The 25,574-nt window shown below is 36.0% G+C and overlaps 1 protein-coding gene across 1 annotated transcript; it reads left to right on the top strand.

Moving 5' to 3' along the window:
• The first annotated feature begins 547 nt into the window (after positions 1–547).
• On the top strand, positions 548–24,718 carry LOC114661231 (UNC93-like protein MFSD11). The gene is made up of 13 exons (XM_028814444.2): positions 548–799; positions 6,026–6,081; positions 7,997–8,104; positions 9,684–9,763; positions 11,862–11,958; positions 15,734–15,792; positions 17,322–17,472; positions 17,802–17,851; positions 19,267–19,332; positions 19,437–19,562; positions 21,516–21,690; positions 23,150–23,285; positions 23,376–24,718. The coding sequence occupies exons 1-13, from the start codon at positions 710–712 to the stop codon at positions 23,526–23,528; spliced, it is 1,347 nt and encodes a 448-aa protein (XP_028670277.1). The 5' UTR covers positions 548–709; the 3' UTR covers positions 23,529–24,718.
• Positions 24,719–25,574: the final 856 nt, after the last annotated feature.

Raw genomic sequence — 25,574 nt, forward strand, 5'->3', positions numbered from 1 at the left:
ACCTTCCTGACATCAACTTAGGCTATTGTATTAAAAGTAAATGCCTAACCATGACTGCGATACAATGAGAAGTCAAGCAAAATGAGACCTTTTATTTGCTAACAGGTATCTGTTCAGTTAACCAATAAAAAGTGTCATTTTGCTTGACTTCTCATTACATCAATAATGGCTAACACGGTACAACAGCCTACTACTACAAACATAGCTATGATAGAAATGGAAGATTTTAATTCTAAGATGACTGTATTCTGCTTACTTTGCTGTATGCTTTCGTCAGTGTCTAGACAGTGCACAGCGTACACTCTTTGCGAATACTGTACCTTGCTTTTAAGGTTGTCATTAGTACGTCTACCTGGCAGTAAACTGCATAATATGTTGGCACCAAATGTCAAACAATTTTTATTCATATCTGTTGTGTTGCATTTGCTTGGAACGGCAGAAGGCCGAACTCACACTCAAGCGGATATTAAAAGAGACGAGCACTGAGTGACTTTAGGGCGCGCGCACAATGCGTGTGCCAGGCGGTTGGGCCACTCGTTCAAGTTTACCCGCGGCCTCGAGAGCGCGCCTTCGACGTCACGTAGAGAAAAGCAGCGCTTGTTATTATTTGGGTTTGTCTATCGGGCTCCTTAAGGTCGCCTTCTTTTCAAATGATCAGATGCACGAAACAGTTTGACACCGAGTGCCAAGCAGACGCTCGCATATCGCGATGGCAAACCTGAAGACTTTCAACGTTGTTGCCCTGGGGGTTGGATTTATGCTTATTTTTACGGCGTTTACAACTTGCGGAAACATTGAAGTAAGTAGGCAAGATTTGCTTCTTGCTGTTATGCTCTTTCTGAAATTCTTTGCAAAGCTGTAAACTTTTGCTAGTATTGGAACACTTGTAGATCCAAAAGTTCCACGATGCCGCATAGTGTTGGCGACGAATTACGGCTCTGCTACTTGTAAATCTGACGGATTACTCATTCAGCTGCGCCAATAGTTAAAAGACACACCGCTAAATAAAAATAAAAACAAGCAAATTACAGTAGCATGCCGGGCATCAACTTCACGTCATCATGGCTTGTCGATTCGCTGAAATGCAACAAGCGAAGAGAGAGAAGGAAGTATCGCTACACAATCTGTTTTTGGAGGGGATTCCTATCTGCATGTGATGCCGGCCTGCTGCTGACCCGCGTCCCATGTTTTAAACTCATTTAGAACTTAGCGGCTACTTTAGTGCTGTCGCTTATCGTGTCATCCACAAGTTCAAGTGACCAGACTGGGCTTCTCAAATTTAGACCAGCAACCGCATTGTGGATTACTCAAATAATAAAGCCACTGCGTTTATTCTTGACCTATCAGTAACTGACTATTGCCAAAGAACTCGGTGAACTTTAGACTTCTGTCATTCTGTTGGCACAAAGAAAAAATATGATTTCTGATCGTAACAGCTGATGTCAGTCGTTTTTTTATACAAAAAACTGCATCGGTTGTTAAGAACGTAAGATACTTTTATCTTCATGCTTAATTCACCTAGCAATCATTTGGAGTAAGGTTTGTTGTCAGACCTCCATCCAACAATCAGGGGTTATTTAATTACACCTTTTGTACAGTTTATATCACACTATGCTCCCTACCTGACCACATTGTTTCGGTGTTTGCGTGTTTTCAGAGTGCAGGCAAGTGAAATTAATTATCTCTGATAACATGGTGAGTAAAAGCTTAGATTGGAACCTTCAATCAAGTAGTGTAAAGACCAGCTAAATTTGAAATGTTTGGAAATATACTTCAAAGTACATAAGCAGGGGTTATATATAAAATAATGGCTGCAGTAAGCATACTTACACTGATTTGTTTTAGATTGAAGAAGATATTAAGCTATTATTGGTGCTCTCAAAAGGGTGGCATGATAGTGCAGTGGTGGTGATGCTGCCTCACAACAACGAGACCAAAGTTTACGTCTCCAAATGCTCCCAGTGTCACGTTTGCATGTTCTCCCTGTGTTATCATTTGTTTCCTCCAACAGTCTAAAGATATGCAGGTTAGCAGAATTTGCCCATGTGTGTTTTCCATGTTATGGTCTGGTGGCCTTGGTGCACTGTCAGGGTGTTGTTCCTAGATTGCACCTAATGCTTGCTGGGAAAGGCTTCAGTAACCCTGCTCTGCATATTCAGGTTTAAAAGATGGATGGATGGTGCTCTCTCTACCGTTTCGTTTATCACCAATACATAACTAAATGTTTGTTCCTCAGTAGTGTTGCACATTAATGCAGTATCTTCCTTTAAATAACTGTTTTTTTTTACATTTTACTAATGTTAATCTAAAAAAACAACTCTTTAACATCATAGACCTTGACTGTTGATATACTACCATAGATGGTAAGAAAAGAATGGTGCAAGAATTAAATTGGTGAACTAATTTTAATAAGCTGATGCTGATAGTATATTAATCTTTATGAAATTTGTAGTGACAGGTTTTACATTTATATATTTACCAGATGTTTTAATCCAAGGTTATTTACCAACTAAATAAATGTGACAGAATCATATATATATACTAAACTACACATACTCAAGTATTTAGTTAAGTGCAGTTTAAAAGCTACTGTAAGACGGAAGCAAATCAATGAACTGCATAAAGTTTTGGTTTCAGGTTATTTACACTTCAATGCAATTCAAAAAAAGAAATTACAAATATCTTCAGTTAAATATTAAAGGCAAGGAAACAGATAAGCATAGCATTTAGTAATAGTGGCCCATAGATGTCAAGTTTCAGAAATTACAAAAAGTCAGAAGAGAACATTACAAAATTCTCCCAGATTATAATTTTATTAATTGAAGACTCCCATTATTGTAACATAATTGCCTAAACTATCTGAATTATTATTATTATTGTAATTATAATTATTATTATTATTATTATTATTATGTTATTTTTGTATTTTGGTGTAGTTACTTTATAGCACATTGTCAATGCCACACCACAATCTTTCCACTCTATCTTGGTTATTTTGGTTCATCTTCCATTTTAAACTGTCTGATATTTAAATCCTCCAAACTTTTTCACATTTCTTTATTCGTGTATGTTTTATATATATTGTGTATGGCTTACTAATTACAGATTTACAGCTTGCCTTGCTGTAGGAGTTAGTGAAAGTGAGTTAGCATTTAAATGTTAAAGAAATAAAAATAAGTAAAGGTAAACTCCATGTAGAAACGTAAAAAGAAGCTTAGGAAGATGAGTATAATAACCCTCATTGCATATGATGTACACTGATAAATCATTGTTATTCAAACTTTTGTCAAATTTTATCAGCAAGGAGAAGACCTGAGCCCAGCTGCCTATATTCATTAAATATTTTTAACTAAATTTGATGTCAGATTTAGTTATGGGATAAGATATAGGATTTATGTTTCTCTCCTTTTCTTTTTAGTTGAAATGCAAAGGCTAGTTAGATTACTATTTACAATCAATGTTTAAGCCAAAGTATGTTTTATTTTTTGGTGATATATACTGTATTAGCTGGGATTGGTGAAACCTGTTTTATTTTTCATGTAAAACACAAAAACCAATGAAAGAGAATGCTGTAATATCTAAAAATGAGAAGCAGGTATTCTATTCTTTTCTTCTGATTTTTATCAGGTGCTAGAAATTATTGAGGACAGAAAGCTGTTTACAAAGACACAATGATATATGCTATTGAAAGTTACACTTTTTTATCTCCACAAAAGCCTGATTGTCAGTGATCTGCTGGAGTTTGTTGACTACGCTCTTCAAGGATGTTTAAGTGGAGAGTTATCAGAAGTTTCCACAGATTAAATTTTTAGTCTTGTGATTCCATCTGAATTACAGGGTGTTCAATAGAAGGTTTGTGTTACAAGTATCTTATGATTCAATGTCTTTCCTCAAGTAAATTTCTTTGAGCTTCTCATATCACTAAAAATAGTTAGCTGTAAAATCGAATAAAACCTCCCTTTCAGAATGTGGTGTAGGTCATGTGTTGGCCTGTATGTAAGATCATAATGACTTGCTGCAGGAAAGAATGCAGTATACAAGGACTGTCTTTTTAAAATATTAATTAGAAAATCAACACATGCAAATACTGAAGCTGTAATTCATTTAAATTCAATGTATGTTTATTAACTATTATTTCATTTGTGTTTTGTTTCTTTGTGCGGTTTTGCACTTCAGGACTACCATAGACCCACTTATGAGCCCAGTATGTCATACCCTAATTAGACATATAATATTTAAAAATGAAATGCAACACACTCAGTATTGTATAATTAAATATTCAAAATGATATATTAGTAATGTCTAGTTTTTTAAATGTAGAAGTACTCTAAAATTGTATTGCTGCCTAAATAACCTGCCATTAAGGTAATGCATGTGTGAATATTGTATATTATGACTAAAAGTTAATTAATTAAACAAAAAATTACCTACATAATTGAAAACCATTCTGCAAGACAAGTGGTTATTTGAGAATTAGGGTTATATGCTATATATCCGAAGGTGTATTTCATCAGGAACTTCTAGAGAACAAAGGTTATCTGTACCAGTAACATTCATCTAAGGGGACTGTTAATGGAATACAATATACAGTATTTAACTACATAGTAAACAGAAATAGAATCAGCTATAAGATTTAATTTGCATGAGTACTGTTAGTAATTAGTTCTACTATTGGTAGCAAAGCCTTATACTTTTGAACTGAGGTTTGATCTAAGACTGAGCTGCCCCTGCATAGATTTCATTTAAAATTTCCAGTTTTCTTTCACAACTCCAAAAAAAAATGTCTTCAAGCCGCTTACTTTTATGCGTGGTTTGTTCTGTATGGAACTGATATCTCATGTGGAGATCATTCCTATATTGAAGTAACATGACTCAGTTTCCCAACTAGGAAAAGCAGGCTTTGAAGATGGAAGGGTGGATTACTTCCAGTTTGGTGTGCTTACAAGTGGATTTATTTATTTGACAAAACATTAATTTATCATGAAGTAAACTAAAGGCATGTAATCTAAACATACTTTAGGTCAGCCGGGTGACTTGCTCAGAGCGGTATATATTTGGAAAGAACTAGAAGTTTCGTTTGTATACGTGTCTTTATTTAATGTACTTTGTAAGTATATTACATACACAGACATCTGAACTGCTTTAGGTGCAGGAGTGAATCACCTTTTACTTATCACAGTAATGGATAAGAGTAAGTTAGGGTGAAATATACAGTTGATCGAATTTGGCTCTGAATGTGAATCTGAATGTTACATTAATTTAATAATCATCTATTCATAAATCATCATCTGGGCATCCAAGCTATTGAGGGTTTGGAGAAAGATTTAATAAACTGTGAGAGTTTGGCAGCTAATCTGGTATTAGATGTTGCTAGCTCATTTTTTTATGAAACATTATGGGCTAAACAGCTGCAGGAGACCTTAAATGTTAAAAGGTAAGAAAAAAAGTTTATTATAAATATCATATTGCCATTAAAAATGAAAACATTGTGAAAGATACCTTATCTTGTGATAAAGTAATATTTACAGGACAGGTCATGCCTGCTGCTGCTAAGATAGGCTCTGCTTTTCAATGACATTGTTGTTAGTAGGTAAATGGATAAACTAATTAAAGTTATGATTATGGTTAATTATTACCCTGATTTGTAGCCTGTAAAGGTTTTTCTTTTGTATAAGCCATATAATTTGTGAGTGGCATAGACTACAGTGGCTAGTGCTGCTACATCATACATCCACGTTCCTGGGCACAAATTTCACGCACAGTCACTGTCTGTATAGTTTTCACATCCACCTCCTGTATATCTGTGCTTTTCTTCAGATGCTTTAGTGTTTCTTCTGCATCATTAAAACAGTGGTCTTTGCTTGGTTGAAGATTCTAAATTGGCCCCCTGTCAGTATCTGTGTTCCTGACTTGTGCCCACTGTTGCCAGAGTAGGTTGAGTCCTGTGCAAATCCTATAATGGTAAAAGCAGAATTGAGAATTCCATGTTTTATTAAATTGTTTGTATTTTGTGTTAATTTTTCAGCAAACGGTTATAAAAAGTTTAACCAACTCTAGTTTTGAAGGCAGTGGTTACAACAGGTAAGAATTTGTACTATTATTTTAATCACTAAAGTAGTACTAATGTTCTATTAACAGTCATTGCTATTAATTCCAAAATAGGTATGCATATTACTGCTTATCATTACTAAGGTAACAAATAATTTGTTTATTTAGAAGAATATACCACAGCTCTTTTTTATCTTTTTATAGAATGGATACTGCTGCTCCACGTATTGTATTTTAATTTTTGAGTTTCACTTGCAGCAGTACTGCTGACAGAAAACATAGTTATTTTATTTTATTTATTATTATGGTAAAGGGCCATGGTCCTCGGTTTAAATCTTGTTGTTGATCGCTTCCTGTTTTGAGTGTTCATATTCCCTCCATGTCTTCATGAGTTTTCTGCAGTTACTCTCATTAGGTTAACTGATAACTCCAAATTGGCCCTGTGTTGGTATATGTGAGTGTATGTGTGTCAGTGAGAATGGGCTCTGCAATGGAATGGCACCCTGTCCAGAGTTAATTAATCCCATATGTCTGATGCTGCCAGGATAGGCTCTAGCTATATGTGATTTTGAGTTGGATTAAATGAGTTTATTATGTTACATTTCCTTTTCTCAAAAAAAAAAATATTGTTATAGAGACCAACAGTCATCCTAACACATTATTATTCTAATATTAGTGTAGAGACTACTTAAGTTTAAAATTGTATTTTCCTTTTAAGGACTGAAAATGTTACCATTCTTACAAAAAGTCCTAGCATAGAAAAAATGTGGTGAGGTGAAGGCAGAAGTTGTCGTTAGCCTTGGAATCATGCTATTCCATCAACATACAGTAGCTTAGTACAATATAAATGAAAAGTATTAAAGTCATTATCCACTGTGGCCCGTAGGGAGCATCATAAAGCCTCAATTTAGGTACAACTTAAGACAGTCCCAGGTTTAAATAGGACTGGTTTTATTTTTCTTGGTTTTATTTACAATAAAGGCGTCTTCTTCATCCACGCTACAACCACAGTAATTCACAATTCAGTCCTTTCCTTTTCTTTCCTATTTTCTTCATTCCACTCCAGTCCACTTCATTCTACCCAGATGAGCTTTGTACATCCTCCACTCTCAACTTCAACGCCTTGAGCAAAGTGGAGGGCACCCTTTTAAACCCAACCTGGGAGTACTTCCAGTGCCAAAACCATTGTCTCCGAGAAGGACTTCTGAGCCAGGTGGCACCTCTCTGGAACAGGAGATTCAACTCCTGATACCTCCTCATGAAGGCACACGTGGGACCCAACAGGGCAGCTCTATAGAACCATAATTCCCAATCTACCCTGTAGGTGTGTAGACAGAGGTTCGTGAAGAGGGATGCTACCACCCATTGTACAGTGGAACTACATGAGCATGGCAGGCAGTCTCCCACAGTTTTTGATTTCTTTTGGCCACCCAGCTATTTAAGTAGTTTCAATTCCTTGCTTCTCTGTGTCAGCTTCCTGGCTGTGACAGGGAATGCCAGGCCTCTCTTCACCACCATCCCTTATACTGGCCTCCTGTTCGGGTAAGGGAACAGTGTTCTTCCAGGTTGTGATGCTAGACCATCCATCACACCATATTATTTAGTAAGTATAAGGTTGTCTGTCAGCATTGGGTTAGGTTGCATCACATTAATAATCAGGTCATTGGACCACATAACAACATAGTTCCTGCTTTTTCTAAATCAACTTTTCAGAATTCTTCTGACATTACATGCTATTGTTTTTACCTTATGGTGATTTCTGAAATTAATCATTCTGAGGAAATTATAAATGTCTAATTAACTAAGAAGTATAGCAAAGATGGTGCTGTGTCCTCTTGATTCATTCTTGTTTAATGCTAATTACTGAAAGTGCCATGAAGTGTTCTGTTACCTTTTAGAAGAAAATAAGAAAATTTACATTTACTTCATTTTTTCACCATTTTTGCAGTCTTGCTATTATTTATGGAGTATTTTCTGCATCCAACTTAATTGCCCCTTCAGTTGTTGCAGTTTTAGGACCTCAGCTCTGTATGCTGTTTAGTGGACTTGTTTACAGGTAAGAAACCGTGTTTAAAGTATAAATACTCCCTGAGCAAGTCACTTAAATCACTTGTGTTCCAGATATAAAAACTGTCTGATCTTTCAAGTTGTTTTATCGAAAGGCATAAACCAGATAAAGATATAAAATAATAACATATTTTTCAATAACGTTCTATTCTGGGTTTCATATTATATACATTCACATGAGAGATGATTGATACCATTTTTTTGTTAGGCAAACAAAAATTGTATGTTTTCCTTAATTTTATTAATTTTCAAGTGTTATTATGTCCACTGCTTCCTCACAGATCTAGTGACATGGGTTCAAATTCCACACTTATGTTCAGTTTACATATCATTATTGTGTCTGCATGGGCGGAGTGGTGGCTCTGATGCTAGGGAGCTGTGCTGGCAATCGGAAGGTTGCCGGATCAAATCCTGTAAATGGCAGAATTGACTCTACACCGTTGGGTCATTGAGCAAGGCCCTTAGCGTGCAATTGCCTTGTCCTGGGTATGACATTAATCTGAAGGTCCTCCAATTTACAAGGAAAACCTGGGGGTTGGTGGCAGGATTGCCACTCCAGCCAGCATAAAAAAACCTCGCACTGTTCCAGTGTGGTGCTGAGGTGTTACCTGCTACATTCGGGTCCCAATCCAGGTGGTTTGTCGTGTGGTGGGTACGGCAACATGCTATCAACTCATACACCCAGCCTCTCTTGTGTCTGTGAGGGATTTTTTCTGGGTATTCCAGGTCTTCTCCCACATTCCATAGAAATGAATATTAGGCTAATTGTCATTTCTAAATTGTCCCATGGATGTATTTCCTTCAATGGACTGGTGTCCTAACAATGATTGTTTCCAGCCCCATCCAAGGAGCATAACAGGATAGGCTCAGGCCACCTTTGGCCCTGAATTGAAGTTGGCAAGTATTAGAGTATTACATATTTTATATTAAGTGTATTTAAATAAATTGGAAATGGGAATTTTTCAGTAACACAGTAAAGTCAGTATATGTGTGACATTAGTTAATGGTACTCCACTGAAAAATGATATTTTCTTTATGTTACCTACTCTGTGATTTGTAGTGATAATTGAGAAAAAATTTTAATTTCACATTTTCATAGAGAACTGAAATAAAAAAAGTTTATGAGAGAATAGCAGTCTATGGTGACCAACAAATTGACCACGGAAAAGGAAAGTATATACATAAAATGTATTATTATTATTATTATTATTATTATTACACGGAACCACAGCCAACATTATCAAAAATGTCCATGAATTACTTGTTTGCATAATGCACATATTAGTTATCCAGTCGTATGCACAAATCATGCAAAGTGCATACATTTTTTGCTAAAATATTGTTAGATAACTGCTTCCAGAAAAATGAGCACAGGGCATAAATAGGAAACTCAATTCACATTGGATAGAGCTTTTGAATTGAAGACAGGACGTTTGACCAATGAATGATGGGTAAAGGCAGATCTTCTTACTCCTTTACAGCACTCCTCTTTTGTGATATCGTTTATTACATTTGAACTTCATACATGTCATCTTCAGATTTTTCAGTTTATTTTCTTTCTCATGCAGTGGCTATATTGCTGTGTTCATTATTCCAATGACATGGTCATTTTATTTGACATCAGTTCTCATTGGAGTAGCTGCAGCTGGTAAGTAAAACTTGTGCTTCTGCATGTTGCTCTTTGCAATAAATGACTCCTAGTTTCTTCGATAAATTACCTACTGAAGGCGCATTGTGAAGGACAACTAAAAATATGAAGCTGTGAGTTGTACACTGCCTAATGCAAATTAACTTTTCCCAGACTGTCCTAGAGATTAATTTGTCATGTCTATGATAATTGCATACTGGTTATGCTTAATGATTTAAGATTGCTTTTAAAACAATGTGCTGCCTGCATATTAAATACTGTATATAAGCTGTTTACCCATGGAAAAGACATGGATGTTGAGTATTTTAATTTAAAAAGTGTCTATAGTCTTTTTTAAAAGGGAAGCTTTCAGATTGTTACCAGTCATGCACAGTTTGTGGCAGCACAGTGATTCAGCAGTTAATTGTCAACTTAAGGCAGAATGGTGGAACAGCTGCTACTATTGCTGCTTCACTGATCCAGCATCATAAGTTTAAACACTATACTTAGTCATTAGTAGTATGGAAGGTGCACATTCTCACGTGTTTCCATGTTATTTTCCTCTGACTGTGCCAGTCACCACTCCCTTCCAAACATTTGTTTGTTAGGTGGATGATTGTGTTTGTGGATATATGCATTAGTGGGCCCTATAGTGGACTGACACCCAATCCAGGGTTGGTTGCACCCTTCTGCCTGATTTTATCTAATGGCCCTAAGTGGTTTTCAAGCATCAGATAAAGACAATCCTGAAACATATCGAATTCATTTATTAAGTCACTGTGAATTTTACAAAGAGGGAGAACAACAGAAAAGTTGTCTTTGTTGTTTGTTTTCTTTCGCACAGTGTTCTTAATCTGGCTTTCTTTACATTGATTAGCTGACAGACTGGCCCTCACCTTGTGCTACATGCACAACAGAATATGTAACTTGTATTCAGTGTGTAAACTTGGAAACACTGTCGTAATTAGTCGCACACTTTAAATAATTTAACTTGTAATGCAAAGGAAACAAGAGTTTTCTCTCTGCCTTCTTATCATAACAAGCTACAAAATATGACTCAATTAAAGGGCAGCATGGTGGTGAAGTGGAAACACTGGTGCATCGCAACAGGGACACCAGGGTTCACATCCCAGGTCCTCCCTCCATGGAGTTTGCATGTGCTCCCCATGTCTTCCTTGGTTCCCTCAGGGTGCTCTGGTTTCCTTCCAAAGATATGCAGGTTAGGTGGATTGGCATTGTTAAATTGGCTTCCTAGTGTGTGCGTTTCCCTGGTCAGGAAAAAGCAGATTTGGAAAACTGATGGATTCAGTTAACTTTTTTTATGCTTTCTGTGTGAGCATGTGTTTCGTAAATGTGATTCAATTTAAAATATGTATATATACCTGCTTTCTGGGCATGCTTTTATTGTAATATATTCATTTTCTATGAAAATATACACTTCATAATATTTATTTTTTAATTATTATTTATTTATTGGTGGCACCTCCTTAGGAGGAACCCCCCCCCCTCTTAACCTGCCCCCATCTTTCCTTTGATCAGCAACTGATGCTACCTACTAATACAACTTTTCTAGGAGAAACATTTCACAGTAAAGAGAGCTGAATATAATTAACATTTTAGAAGCAAAGTTCCATAAAATGTTACACAAACAAACATTTTAAGTGGAAATGTTTGCTGTTATTTTTCCCAGTATTTGTTCTTGATGATAAGTAGTATTACTGTAAAAAGTCCCATAGTAATTTTATCTGGTTTCGTTTTCATTTACTTTGTATCAATGGGATGCTTATACAGCATTATTTTATGAAATGAGCTACATAAGAAGATATTAATTCTTTAACAATGAAAAGAGTTTCCTTTACTCTCAGGTTTGTTATTTTAAAGGATTTATTTAGTGATAACTCTGGGTAAAATGCTGAAGATGTACATAAATGCTACAGAGCACAAGCAAATATGGACAAAATAATATAACCATATTTTTCTCTCTAGGTGTTATTAATCATTATGAAGGGTATGTTGTAATAAATATGATTTCCTTTATCGATTATTTAAATTTCAGACAAAAAACAATCATCTTTTGCATTGTAATCCTTGTATAAAATATGACTTTTGACATTTTTAGTGCTTTGGACAGCACAGGGTAATTTCCTTGTGCTAAATTCAGATGCCACTACTATCAATATGAACACTGGAGTCTTCTGGGCACTTTTGCAATCCAGGTAGGTAGTTGTTCTTAGAATGAAATAAAATTTAATATCGACCTTAGATTTTTTTTTTTTTACCAATACTGTTTAATTGTATTCAAGGAAATTCAAAAGTTTCCTGCATTTACAGTAACAAGAGCATGATTATTCAGAAGGTGCATGTAGAAGACTAGCATTTACCAAGGAAATAATTTTTTTTAACTCAATGAAAGTGTGAATATAATGAGGTTTGTTAGCAGTGATATACTAGAAAATATTTTGTCTAAGAGTCATAGAGTACTGATGTTAATTTTGGCATAACATCCATCCACTTACTGAATCAGGTTTACCCAATTGCATATGGGCTAGATGTGACAACCAAATTAGCTGCCATACAACGTGTTGGCAGCAATATAATGTAAAAACATTAAAATACAACCTTTCAGAGTGACCTCAGCTCTGTCTGTCTTCTGTATAAGAGACAAATTCAATTACAGTACATTTGAAATTGTCCTTTTAGGAGTATAAAGAACAAGTAGCTTGTTCTTTGATTTGCACAATGCTGGAATATGATACATACTGAGTGAGGAGGGAGTGGCAGTAATCTAGTGGAAGTGGGTTTGCATGTCAGTCTCTTAAAATTATAGCTTGGATTAAGGATTTGGAAGGTAACTCATAAGCCTGATTTAGACCTCACCACTAATATGTCACATGTGATGAAGACCATGGAGCGGCTGCTGCTTCACCACCTGAGGCCACAGGTCCGCCACGCCCTCGACCCTCTGCAGTTTGCATACCAGGAGAAGGTGGGAGCAGAGGATGCCATCATCTATATGCTACACCGATCCCTCTCCCTCTTGGACAGAGGCAGTGGTGCTGTAAGAATTATGTTTCTGGACTTCTCTAGCGCCTTCAACACCATCCAAACTCTGCTCCTTAGGGTCAAGCTGACAGAGATGGGAGTAGATTCATACCTGGTAGCATGGATCGTGGACTATCTTAAAGACAGACCTCAGTATGTGCGTCTTGGGAACTGCAGGTCTGACATTGTGGTCAGCAACACAGGAGCGCCGCAGGGGACTGTACTTTCTCCGGTCCTGTTCAGCCTATATACATCGGACTTCCAATACAACTCAAGAGTCCTGCCACGTGCAAAAGTTCGCTGACAACACTGCTATCGTGGGCTGCATCAGGAGTGGGCAGGAGGAGGAGTACAGGAACCTAATCAAGGACTTTGTTAAATGGTGCAACTCAAACCACCTACAACTGAACACCAGCAAAACCAAGGAGCTGGTGGTGGATTTTAGGAGGCCCAGGCCCCTCATGGACCCTGTGATCATCAGAGGTGACTGTGTGCAGAGGGTGCAGACCTATAAATACCTGGGAGTGCAGCTGGATGATAAATTGGACTGGACTGCCAATATTGATGCTTGGTGTAAGAAAGGGCAGAGCCGACTATACTTCCTTAGAAGGCTGGCGTCCTTCAACATCTGCAATAAGATGCTGCAGATGTTCTACCAAATGGTTATGGCAAGCGCCCTCTTCTACGCGGTGGTGTGCTGGGGAGGCAGCATAAAGAAGAGAGACGCCTCACGCCTGGACAAACTGGTGAGGAAGGCAGGCTCTATTGTAGGCATGGAGCTGGACAGTTTGACATCTGTGGCAGAGTGACGGGCACTGAGCAGGCTCCTGTCAATCATGGAGAATCCACTGCATCCACTAAACAGTATCATCTCCAGACAGAGGAGCAGCTTCAGTGACAGACTGCTGTCACTGTCCTGCTCCACTGACAGACTGAGGAGATTGTTCCTCCCCCACACTATGCTACTGTTCAATTCCACCCGGGGGTGGGGGGGGGGGGGGGGACTAAATGTTAACATTATATAAAGTTATTGTCTGTCTGTATACCTGCATTGTTATCACTCTTTAATTTAATATTGTCTTTATCAGTATGCTGCTGCTGGAGTATGTGAATTTCCCCTTGGGATTCATAAAGTATCTATCTATCTATCTATCTATCTATCTATCTATCTATCTATCTATCTATCTATCTATCTATCTATCTATCTATCTATCTATCTATCTATCTATCTATCTATCTATCTATCTATCTATCTATCTATCTATCTATCTATCTATCTATCTATCTATCTATCATGCTGTGTGAACCTGAGCCATTGCTTCAACAGTAAAACACGGGCATTAGCTATCCTAAGTCTAAACCCTGTTATTTAAATTTAATCTTTTGTTGACAAAATTAAGCAAAATCAGTTAGGTTTTTTTTTCACTCTTAATAAGGTCATATAACCACCATGATTAAAAAAAAAAAAAAAAAAAAAAAAAAACGGATTATTTTTCAGAATATCCTTACCTGTGCAGTTTTGGATAGTGACTGAGAGTATGATCTTAAAAGTATAGACAACTGAGGTTTATGTGAATAGGTGTTAGTCTCAGTGTGAGTGATAAGCTGAGAAACCCAGCAATGAGGGAAACCTTAGAGTAGAAGTGCTATTTCACTGGTGCCAGTTGAGGTGTCTTTGCCATATGGTTAGAATGCCTCAAGGAAATTTCCATATCTTTGTACAAGGCACTGTCACTGGGAGAAGACTCAGAGCAGACACAGAACAAACTGGAAGGATTATACCTTTCGACTGGCCTGGGAATTATCCAGGAGAAGTGAGTAAAAGTTGCTGTCACCATGCATTAGTTGCAAAAATGTGCACAACCTTTCTAATATGGATACTGTAGGTGTTTTTTTGATTTCATCAATCATATTCAAGATCATGTCTGAAGATAATTGGCCTTATCCTAGGTCAAAATTATTCCGAGTACCCCTAAATTAAACCTGGCTTTCTTCAAGTATTTCCCCCAAAGGTTCCTTATTTGCAAGCCTGAAGTGAAAGCTATGGTCAGCATGAGCTAACAAAAGATCAATGGGGTAATATTGTGGAATGAACCAGATCAGAAATGGGATGTAGATAATTTCAATAGCATTACATACTATATATCATAGAATACCGTGAAAACAGTATTACAAACATATTGTGTATCTGCCATAAGTCACATCTGTGTTAAAACTGAAGTAATTTCCAACAAGAAAGAATGAACAAGTCCATCATGTCATTTTCTGAAACTATTTGAGAAAAAGCTTATGGTCTAATGAGACTATGTGGCCTTAATTTTGAAAGAAAGATTTGGTGCAAAGTGAACATAGACATCAGTTGAAGAGCAAAGTTCCTACTTATAGTATCAAGCACTGTAGTGGCACTATCAAACTATGGGGCTGCTTCTCATAGTGAGGACAGGTGCTGTAATACTCGAGAGGAGAACATGAATAGCTGAAAATATCAAGATACTCTGGGAGAAAACCTTGTGAAGGTTAAAGAAGAAATATTGATTTCAGTACAGTAAAGATTCACAGAATACGGTAATCTCAACCAAGAAATGGTTTCAAAAAAGGGAAAATTGATTTCTTTGCGTGGACCAATCTTGTCCCAGGCCAATATCTTACTGAACAAGGGTGTCCAACTCTAATCCTGGGGAACCACAATGTCTGCAGGTTTTTATTCTAATGGTTTTTATAATTAGAAACTAATTTTTGCTATTGATTAACTTCTTTTGTCTTAGTTGTAATTGAAAAGCACTTTGAACTACTTTCATGTATGAAAATGTGCTATATATAAATGTATGTGTGGTTATGACTTAGATTTCAATGATGTTTCTAGGTATGTAGTTCTGCATAATTAAAGGGTAAAAGATGTTTAATGAAAATGTGTAATTTGTACCTGTATTTATGTTAATTTAATTTCAGTATGCTGTTTGGGAATCTGTACATTTATTTTCACTGGAATGGAAAAAGTGTTATTACAGGTACATTTTATTTTTATGTTATAAGGATGCAAATTAATCAGTTTTGTTTCCTCAGTGCTGAAAAGAAAGTGGTCAAAACAGTGACAGAGAAAACTGTTTGCTGGGCTCTTTGCCTTTTGATTATAAGGCTTCATCACTGTTTATTTCTGTACCAAACATTCAGCACTGCAGTAAGTCGGTGGATGGCCGTTCACAGTTTGATCCTTTTATCACTGTATCACGTATGAAAATGTAGCTGGATCAGAATAAATTGTGGTTCCAAAAATGAATTACAAAATGTTTAGAAGTGCTTATTATGCCTGTTAAATAAAAAAAAGATTTTCACGTATTGCCTTATTGACACATGGGCTCATTACTTACTAAAGCTTGAGTTGATAGTCTAAACCATTTAATATCTACTGTTCCTATTTTTCTCCCAAGCATAATCACTTCCTAGGGACCTATAAAAAATCACTTTGATTTACTGTGTAATAAACATTGGATCAGAGATTGACGTTCCTTTTTTTCTAATTTCATAAATTTATACAAAAAAACAACAACACATAATTCTCAGTAGAACCCAGTCTATTTTATATTTTATAGACATTATTTTCACACTTGAGACAGGATGAAACAACGTCTTTTACTACTTGATATTAAGCCAGGAAATAAGAATCAAATTGGTAGCGAAGCCTGGCTGGTTTGTGACCTCTAAATAAAGCATTTACTTTGGAAGTTTCCTTACTTTCCACACAAGATCAAACTTTGAATTACTGAAATAAATGTTTTAAAAAATTTCCAGCAGTTATTTTACAAACACTATTGCAACAGTAGACAAACGACACATGAGTTTTCATGCTGAATGAGTTTCATTTCAGAGTGAGAGAGAGGCAGATTAAGCTTATTAAAACATATATTTTTGTGAAAGCAGAAGATATAAAACAAAAAATGTTAGAATGAACTCAATATGTCAATAAGATCAAACTTTATATAAACCTAACAATAATTTTTTAAATAATCATGCAGCAAAATAAATTATTTTCAGATTATTTTCATTGAAGAGTTGTGTAATTATATTATTATGACAAAATTCATGATTCTTAATAAGAATTTTGCTTTCAGTTTTATTTTTGTAATAATTTTACATTGTGTTATATTCTTTAAATGTTTTACATCATTTCATTTATTTTGTTTCTACAGTATATTATTGTTAAATTAAACTGATACTAGTGAATACTTTTGGTAAAATTGTAGTCTAGTTTTTTTAAAAGAACATAATGTAGCCTAACTTTACAAACAAACTTAATACAATTAAGGGGCACAGGAGCTTTATTGTAAAATACATAAATATCTTAAACTTATGATATTGGATAAAATATATTAATCACATTTAAAAACATTTTTTGCCAATTTAGTTGTAAATTATTTTTGATTTTATACTTTTATTTTCTCTTGGATTTCCTTCTACTATAGTATGTTGGTGGTTTTCCTATTAAATGAATTTTTTGATCATTTAATAATGACAGAATATTTATACAATTTCTTATTAGATTCAGACAGACGGATGCTTTTTTTGGTTTTGACAATTATTTCTATCTTGGGAACAATGGTTTTCATTGTTCTGAGAAATAATTCTTCACAAGAAGAAGAAGAAGAACCTCAGAGTGAAGAAGAAGGCTTATTACTTCCAGCACACGTACAGTAAGTAGCTGTTTTGCTTTGTTATGTGTGGTAATAATGAAAAGTAATGATAATTATTTTTTGTTAGTTAAGAGTAGTACTTGGTATGTACCCATACCCACATGGTTTATGTGAGTCCAGCATAAATATGTGCTCTAAATGTATTGCTTTGCCCAAAGAGATGATTACTGCTTCATGCATCTTTTATAGCAGTTGTTCTAAAAAGGGAAAAAATTATCTTTTAATGTTTTCAGTTACAGCGAACAAGAATAAAATATGGAAGTAGATACAGTATACTTGAAAGGGTCAGTCTTTTTTTCTGTTATCTAACTGGCTATTTAATTCTGCAGATACAAGCAAAGGACTCTATCAGCTGTTCGGGATATCGTCACGGAATTCAGTAAGTAATTAGTAATATTTTAAAGCTTATAAAATATGAAATTTATACTGTATTCTATAATCTACTTTAAAAATGTATTTGTTCTCAGGGAAAAGTTTGTCATTTTACAGAAGCTCAATAGATAGATAGACACATTATGGTATATACACACATCAGAATAACTAAAAAGGAATTATATTAAAAAGAAAGACAAACTTCTGACTTGGCATTCACAGTCCCAGTGAGGCTTTATGCAGGTGTATTGCTGTTGGTATAAAGGAGTCCCAGTAGCGTTTCTTAACATACTTCTGCTGAACAATCCACTGGATGAAAAGATGTGCCGCATTGTTCATAATGATACTGAGTTTGTTTTTCATTCTCTCCTTTGCAACTACATCTAGATGGTTCAGATGTGTCCCATTACTTAGCCTCTCCTTTTAATCAGCTTGTTGTTTTGTTGGGCCTCTCCTTAAGTGATGCTACCGGCCAGCACACCACATTAAAGGAATGCAATCTCCTAAGAAAACCAAGAGCCTGCTGTACTCTAATATAGTTCCTCTGTGCTACAAGACCAGTCTGGGTTGTCATTTATGTGGACCCCTAAGTACTTGTAAGAGTGGACCACCTCTACATCCATTTCCTGAATAGTGACTGGACATATAGGCTCTTTGGTGCAGTGAAATTCTTAAAAGCTCTTTGGTTTTACTGAAGTTAAGTTGCAGACAATTTTTTGTGCGCCAAGGAACAAAGTTCTCCACTTGACTCCTTTACTCTGTCTTGTGCCCCTTTTTGATATACACCATAACTGCAGAATCATCTAAGAATTTCTGCAGATGACAAGACCAGTGACACAGTCCTTGAGTCACAAACCGAGGTTTGTCTTACAGATAGCCATAGGCTCATCCACCTGCTTATCTCTGAGCTTACACCTTAATACGGATGATTGGATGGTATCGAAGGCACCAGATGAATTAAAACAAATATAATCCCCTCAGTGTCACCAGCTTTGTCCAGGTGATAATAAGCTATTACCTATTTTAAAGCTATTTTAGGCAACCTATTAATCTTCAGTAACATGATAATACTAGGGAACTTAAAAGATCAGCAGAGGTAAAATTTGAAGATGAGTTCTTGGGTAGTTCATTGAATTTCAGTGAAGATGGGACTGCTAAAAGAAAAGCTAATAGCAGTGAGTTACAAAAGTGACAATTACTCGGCATAGTGGCCTTAGCACACATGTATATGCTCCCGGGGAAGCCAAAGGGGTTGATGTGTCTTCAGTTTTACTCTTAGTTCATTTTTTACTTTAAATAAAAATCATATTAACCTCTTCCAATCATTACCGTAAACATTTAAATTTTTCACTAGCTTTGATTCATATAATTTGTTCTTAGATTTTCATTTGCTTATTGCTGTTGTAAACTTAATATTTTTAGGGACACTCACAAGACTTCTAAACACAAGAACAATAGTTCTTCTTAGTTTCAGCATGGCCTACACTGGTAAGTATAAATATTTCTAAGGCATTTAATTTTTAATTGCATTATTTTAACAATGTGTACAGATGTCAGTCAATCTGAATTAATATCTTACTGATTGTTCACAGGTCTAGAGCTTACTTTTTACAGTGGAGTTTATGGTACTTGCATTGGTGCAACTGGACAATTTGGAAGTGCAGCAAAAGGATTAATTGGTCTCTCTGGAATTCTAGTAGGGATTGGAGAAATTTTAGGTAGGTTTTCCATTATTACACTTTACTTTTTTTAGAATGTTAGCTTTAATTTATAGTTCTTGAAGAGATTGTTCACCTGCATTATCTTTAAATTTGGATATGTTACTGTAAGCATTTAAATCATTGTATTTAGTCTCTAAGATGTTACTGTTTGTTTTTTTAATACTTTATTTAATTAGCTCATGGTTTTCTTTGGTAATCCTTGTAAATTATGTGATATTTGAATTGTAATATGAAGAGTAAAGTTACATAATGTACATTGCTTAAGATATTGGTGGCAGGAGTCAGATGTGGAGAAAAAATATCAGCACGTATATACAGTATTTCATTAGTGTTTATAAAGCGTAATAAGGACAGAGCAGTTTAGGGTGAGAAATGGATAAATGTAAAAAAGCACCTCAAGTAAGTATTAATGTACATTATTACAAGTAGGAAAATGGGTTACCAAAATTAAGCTTTTTAGGGACAATAACCTGTTCTCATCACAGTTGTTCCAATGGAGAATCTAGGTGAATAAGATTGGTGAGCTTCTTGGGCTGAATGGCAGTTCTTGTTCCGTATTTTTGGGATTTGCATTTATGGATACGAGTATTTGTGAAAGGCAGTTGACAAGTTGGTGTCACTTCCTTAACCCTCCACTCTCACCCCCAGCTCCGCAACTAGAAGAAGCAAAAAAGCTCAAGTTGGAAAACTAACCAAATGCCTTGTGGACTTCTATGAATACAACAAAAACTTAATTTGAGAAATGACATTCAAAAGGAATTTCAAAGACAGTTTAACACCTTACACAGCTTTGTTGAATGAATTAAAAAAAGAAAAGTCAAATTCTTATCATGATGTTTCTGTAATGTAAAAATATGTCAACCCCACAACTGGCAATCTAGGCCTCAACTGATTGTTCCGCATCTACAGGAACAGAAACAAGTAGAGAAAGTAATTAACCTCATGTGATACAGTACATCATTTTTTCTACATTCATTTAAATTGTATATAGGTATTTGTTAAGAGTGTTAAGTTGCATTTTTAATTCTTTTTTTTGTTTTGTAAAATGTATACAAGTATGTAAATGTGTAAACCTATTACATTTTTTTATTAAAGATTTATTGTTAATTACTGCTGTAATTCCATCCATCCATCCATCCATTTTCCAACCCGCTGAATCCGAACACAGGGTCATGGGGGTCTGCTGGAGCCAATCCCAGCCAACACAGGGCACAAGGCAGGAACCAATCCCAGGCAGGGTGCCAACCCACCGCAGGACACACACAAACACACACACCTACACACCAAGCACACACTAGGGCCAATTTAGAATCGCCAATCCACCTAACCAGCATGTCTTTGGAGAGAGACGGGGAGAACATGCAAACTCCACGCAGGGAGGACCCGGGAAGCGAACCCAGGTTCCCAGGTCTCACAACTGCGAGGCAGCAGCGCTACCCACTGCGCCACCGTGCCGCCCTGCTGTAATTCCATCCTTCCATTATCCAACCCGCTATATCCCAGCTACAGGGTCACGGGGTTCTGCTGGAGCCAATCCCAGCCAACACAGGGCGCAAGGCAGGAAACAAACCCCAGTCAGGGCACCAGCCCACTGCAGCTGGTGTAAATCACTTTTACATAACATTAAAGATCTTGTTTATCTTTTTTAAATAAACTAGTTGCTTTTGCTTACATGAAAACATTTAAAATTGCATATTTAAGTAAGAACCATAATATTCGCAGACTTTAGCTTTCATTGGTGGTATGTTTAACCCCTGTGAATATGCAGACATTACTGTATTCAGGCTGATGAAGCTTCAAAAAGAAACTCATGTAGAGAGCTTCAGGTAGTAACTTATATAGCATAACCTGAACTGAAATTCAGTTTACATCTTATAGCAGAAAACAAAAACCTAACACTGAAAGTTTGTACATAATACTCACTCCTATTTTTTTTTTTTTGGATTTTAGGTGGTGGCCTTTTTGGGCTTCTTTGTAAAAACAACCAGTTCAGACGTACATCTGTAGTATTTCTGGGCATGTTAGTGCATTTTGTGGCTTTCTATCTAATTTTTCTTAATATCCCAAATGATGCACCATCTGTTAATGAATCAGAAACACAGAGTATACCTTACCTAACGCCAAGGTAATCCATTTTGTTGTTTTTTCTTGTTTTTTTTTTTTCATAATGGAAAATATAAAGCTAACTTCTGCTGGCTTTCATTGAAGTGTTTTTAATAAATTATTTTGCAAAAAACACCATTCTTGCAAGGCTCTATGTTATGAAAAAGAGTAGATATGGTTTTGCCTCAGAGAAATTAAACTAAAAACCTAAATGAACCACCATTTGTCAAATGATGGAATGCAATGTAGAAAGGAAAGCAATGACAAAGTAGTAGGGAAGTATAGGACAAAGCAGTATCTTAACTTAAAATACAAAAAATAAGTCAGAAGTTTGGAAACAATGTCCTAATCAGTCAATCAGTCATTGTCCAACCCACTATATCCTAACACAGGGTCACGGGTCTGCTGGAGCCAATCCCAGCTAGCATAGGGCGCAAGGCAGGAACAAACCCTGGGCAGGGCACCAGCCCACCAAAGGGCACACACACACCAAGCACAATTTTAGGATCGCCAATGCACCTAACCTGCATGTTTTTGGACTGTGGGAGGAAACCCACGCAGACAAGGGGAGAACATGCAAACTCCACGCAGGAAGGACCCGGGAAGCGAACCGAGGTCTCCTAACTGCGAGGCAGCTGCGCTATCACTGCGCCACCCATAATGTCCTAATGAGAATGTTTAATTTACTTTTACTTTAATTAAATATCTACTTAAGAGCCAACATGCAGAACACAAGATACAAATATAGCATGAGTAAAATTGACAAAACATAAACACAAAACATGATGAAATATAAACTGCTAGAATGTCTGCAGTATATTGAAATTTTCTGATAAATTGTCTATTCAGGCCTTTGAGATGTTACCTATTGTATTGCAATAGAAAACAAATTCCTTTTATCTGTTAAGTAAATCATTCATAGGGTGCAACATGTCCTAGGAGTGACATGGTGGTGCTGTGGTTAGTGCAGTTGCCTTCATGCCCCAGGAAACTATCTGTATCACCGGCCCGGTTATTGTCTGTGTGAACTTTGCAACTTCCCCGCATGTCTGTGTGGGCATTTCTTGAGCCGTTTCAGTTCCTCTCCCACATCCCATAGTGTGTGAATTATTGTTGGTGTTAACAAAAATGTACCCTTTTAAAGACTGATAACCTATCTAGTGCTTGTTCTTGCCTCGCATCCAGTGGTGTCAGACTCTGTGATCCTAAATTAGAAAATGAATGAATGGTTGAACATTTGCTAATAGATGAACATATGGACTATTGTTTTTTGAAACAGAGGATTATTCTCCCATGCCTTTAAATGTAGTGGCAGTGGGCTTGTTATGGTCTTTTCTGACTTTTCTTTTCCCTTAAAAATATATTAAGCTACATGTGTATCCCCAAATTAACCATTAATAAGCAAAGCAAATGTATTGTTTATTACAGTATATACACATTTTAATTTTTAATGCATATATCTGTTTTTACTTTTTCTTTAGTGTCCCTTTAGCCATGGTGAGCAGCTTTTTGCTGGGATTAGGAGACAGCTGTTTCAACACCCAGATTTATAGTATTTTAGGATATTTATATGTGGAACAAAGCGCTCCTGCGTTTGCTGTTTTTAAACTCATCCAGGTAAAGTCAAGTGAACAGTTATGATATGGCATGCAGTGTTGTTATTTTCTCTCATTCTTTAACTGATTGTCTCATTGTTTCATCTTTCAGTCCATATCTTCTGCAATTGCATTCTTGTATAGCAATTACATCCTTTTATCATGGCAATTATTGATATTAGTTATCTTTGGATTTATTGGGACAATCTGCTTCTTTTTGGTGGAGAAGATTGAAGATCTCACCTTGAATTTAAGGGACGACTGAATGCGCCTGTGGCCAATATTATCTTTGTAATAAGCTCTATAGCTATGCAACAGCAAAGTCAATCATAATGGGTCACATTTAGTTGCAGAGAAGAGACAATTTACAGCAGATTTAAAACGACTGCCCTAATTGCACTAAACTGATTTATGATCATTCTGAAAGTACAAAATACTTACAGTATGTCATTAAGAAATGATTTTTCCAGCAGGTTTACATTGGTTTTGCATTATTCTTTAAAATATATATAAATGGGTATTGCCATTAAAATATCTGAATTTCAGCCATATCAGCTAAATGAAGAAGTGTGCATTTTACTCTCCATTATATGAACTGTTTTATGGAAGGAAAAGTAACGTTTTATGCTGTTATAAGCAACTGAATTAAATTTAATGTTTTACATGTTTGCACCAACCATCTTAATTGCTGAACCAGATTTATACAGTGCAATAAGCTTAAACTTGTTCACTACAATAAGAATTTCAACTACAGTTTCTGTGATTGGCTGTTTCTACTTAAAGAAAAGCTGACATTATCACAGGTTAAGACCAGTGAATGCATTTCTTGAAGAGGAATATGTTATATTGTATATTTAATTTTTATATATATATATATATATATATACAGTGTATTTTTATAAAGTGGTATTTTTAATGTTTAGAAAATGTGGTTACTAATATTATTTGTATGTGTATATTCCATTCAGACTCCATTCCAGAGTTTGAGAACCTTAATATATGGTTAAAAACGTATTTTGTTCCTTGAGTAGCCATAAGGAAACTTAGTGTATTTTTTATGATTCCAGGTATTCTCAGGCCTCCTGCAGGCTTGAAAACATGTTATCAAGTAACACAAGCTGCTTCGTTTTTGACAGTATGAAGTATTTTGATTAATACAATTAAATATTTTAAAGGAAGACAATCCATAATGATTATAATTCTTTTCGGATTCTGATGTTACTGTAGCTAAAATGATGCAAAGCATGTTGCTCACAGTAATGTAAAATTGCTTTGTAATATACTATGTCAATAATTTATTATGACTTAGTTACTGTACGTGTTTGGTCACTTCTAACATTTTACTTCTGTTTCATCAATGTATGTTTTGTCACACAGTAGTATTTGTGTTGTATTTTTGACTGTATTCTCTGTAGTGATAAATAAATCAATGACTGATTGACTTCTGATTTTGAATATGAGTTATACTTATGGTACATTAATATTATAAAAGGTTCCAAATGAACTGTCATTCACTTGTTCACGACACAGGACTGCCAGGTAGTGTAAAGTACCAGGTTTAGTCTATTAGTGTATTTCACATTATGCATAAAAATGGAAATGGCACAGAGGGTGTAACTTTGGCACCTCCAGCACTACTCTTGGATCTCCAGGTAGACTGGCATCTTTCTGCAGCTTGTATGTTCCAGTTTTTCCACTCAGACCACAGACATGCTTTAAAATGTATGTGCCAAGGGATGAACTGAACTCCTATTCAGCACTTGTTCCTGCCTTATGCCCTTTATGGTAGGATAATTTGAGAGTATTCTGTGACTGAATAAATGGGTTCTGGAAAGTGAACAGTTGTCTATTAGACCAGTTTCTCTAATGGTAACATAGGATGACATTTATACAACATCTTCAACTTGCTTAATTCAGAGTGTGAGGGGCTAGATTCTACCCTGGCAGCCCTGGGCAAAGGGCAGGAAGTCACACTGGATGGTATGCCACTTCATCACAGTACTCACTCACACAAACACGGAGAATTTGGAATCAACAGCCAAGCGGACATACATGTTCCTTGAGGCATGTGGAGAGAAAGGATGGTATTTGCAGGAAAACCAACAACTACAAAAGTAGAACATGCAAAGTCCACACAGACTTCAGTCACATATGGAATCTGAACCCAAAATGCAGAAGCGTGAACAACTGGACACCATGTCACCTTAAGATTACAGATAAATTATTTCAGAGAAGGGTGCATGTTGCCTAATTCAGGTCTTCAAAATTCTCAAAGGCATCATTAAAGTTGACTCAACAAAATTTGATTAAT

Source organism: Erpetoichthys calabaricus, chromosome 11, assembly GCF_900747795.2.
Source record: "Erpetoichthys calabaricus chromosome 11, fErpCal1.3, whole genome shotgun sequence".
Lineage (NCBI taxonomy): Eukaryota > Metazoa > Chordata > Cladistia > Polypteriformes > Polypteridae > Erpetoichthys > Erpetoichthys calabaricus.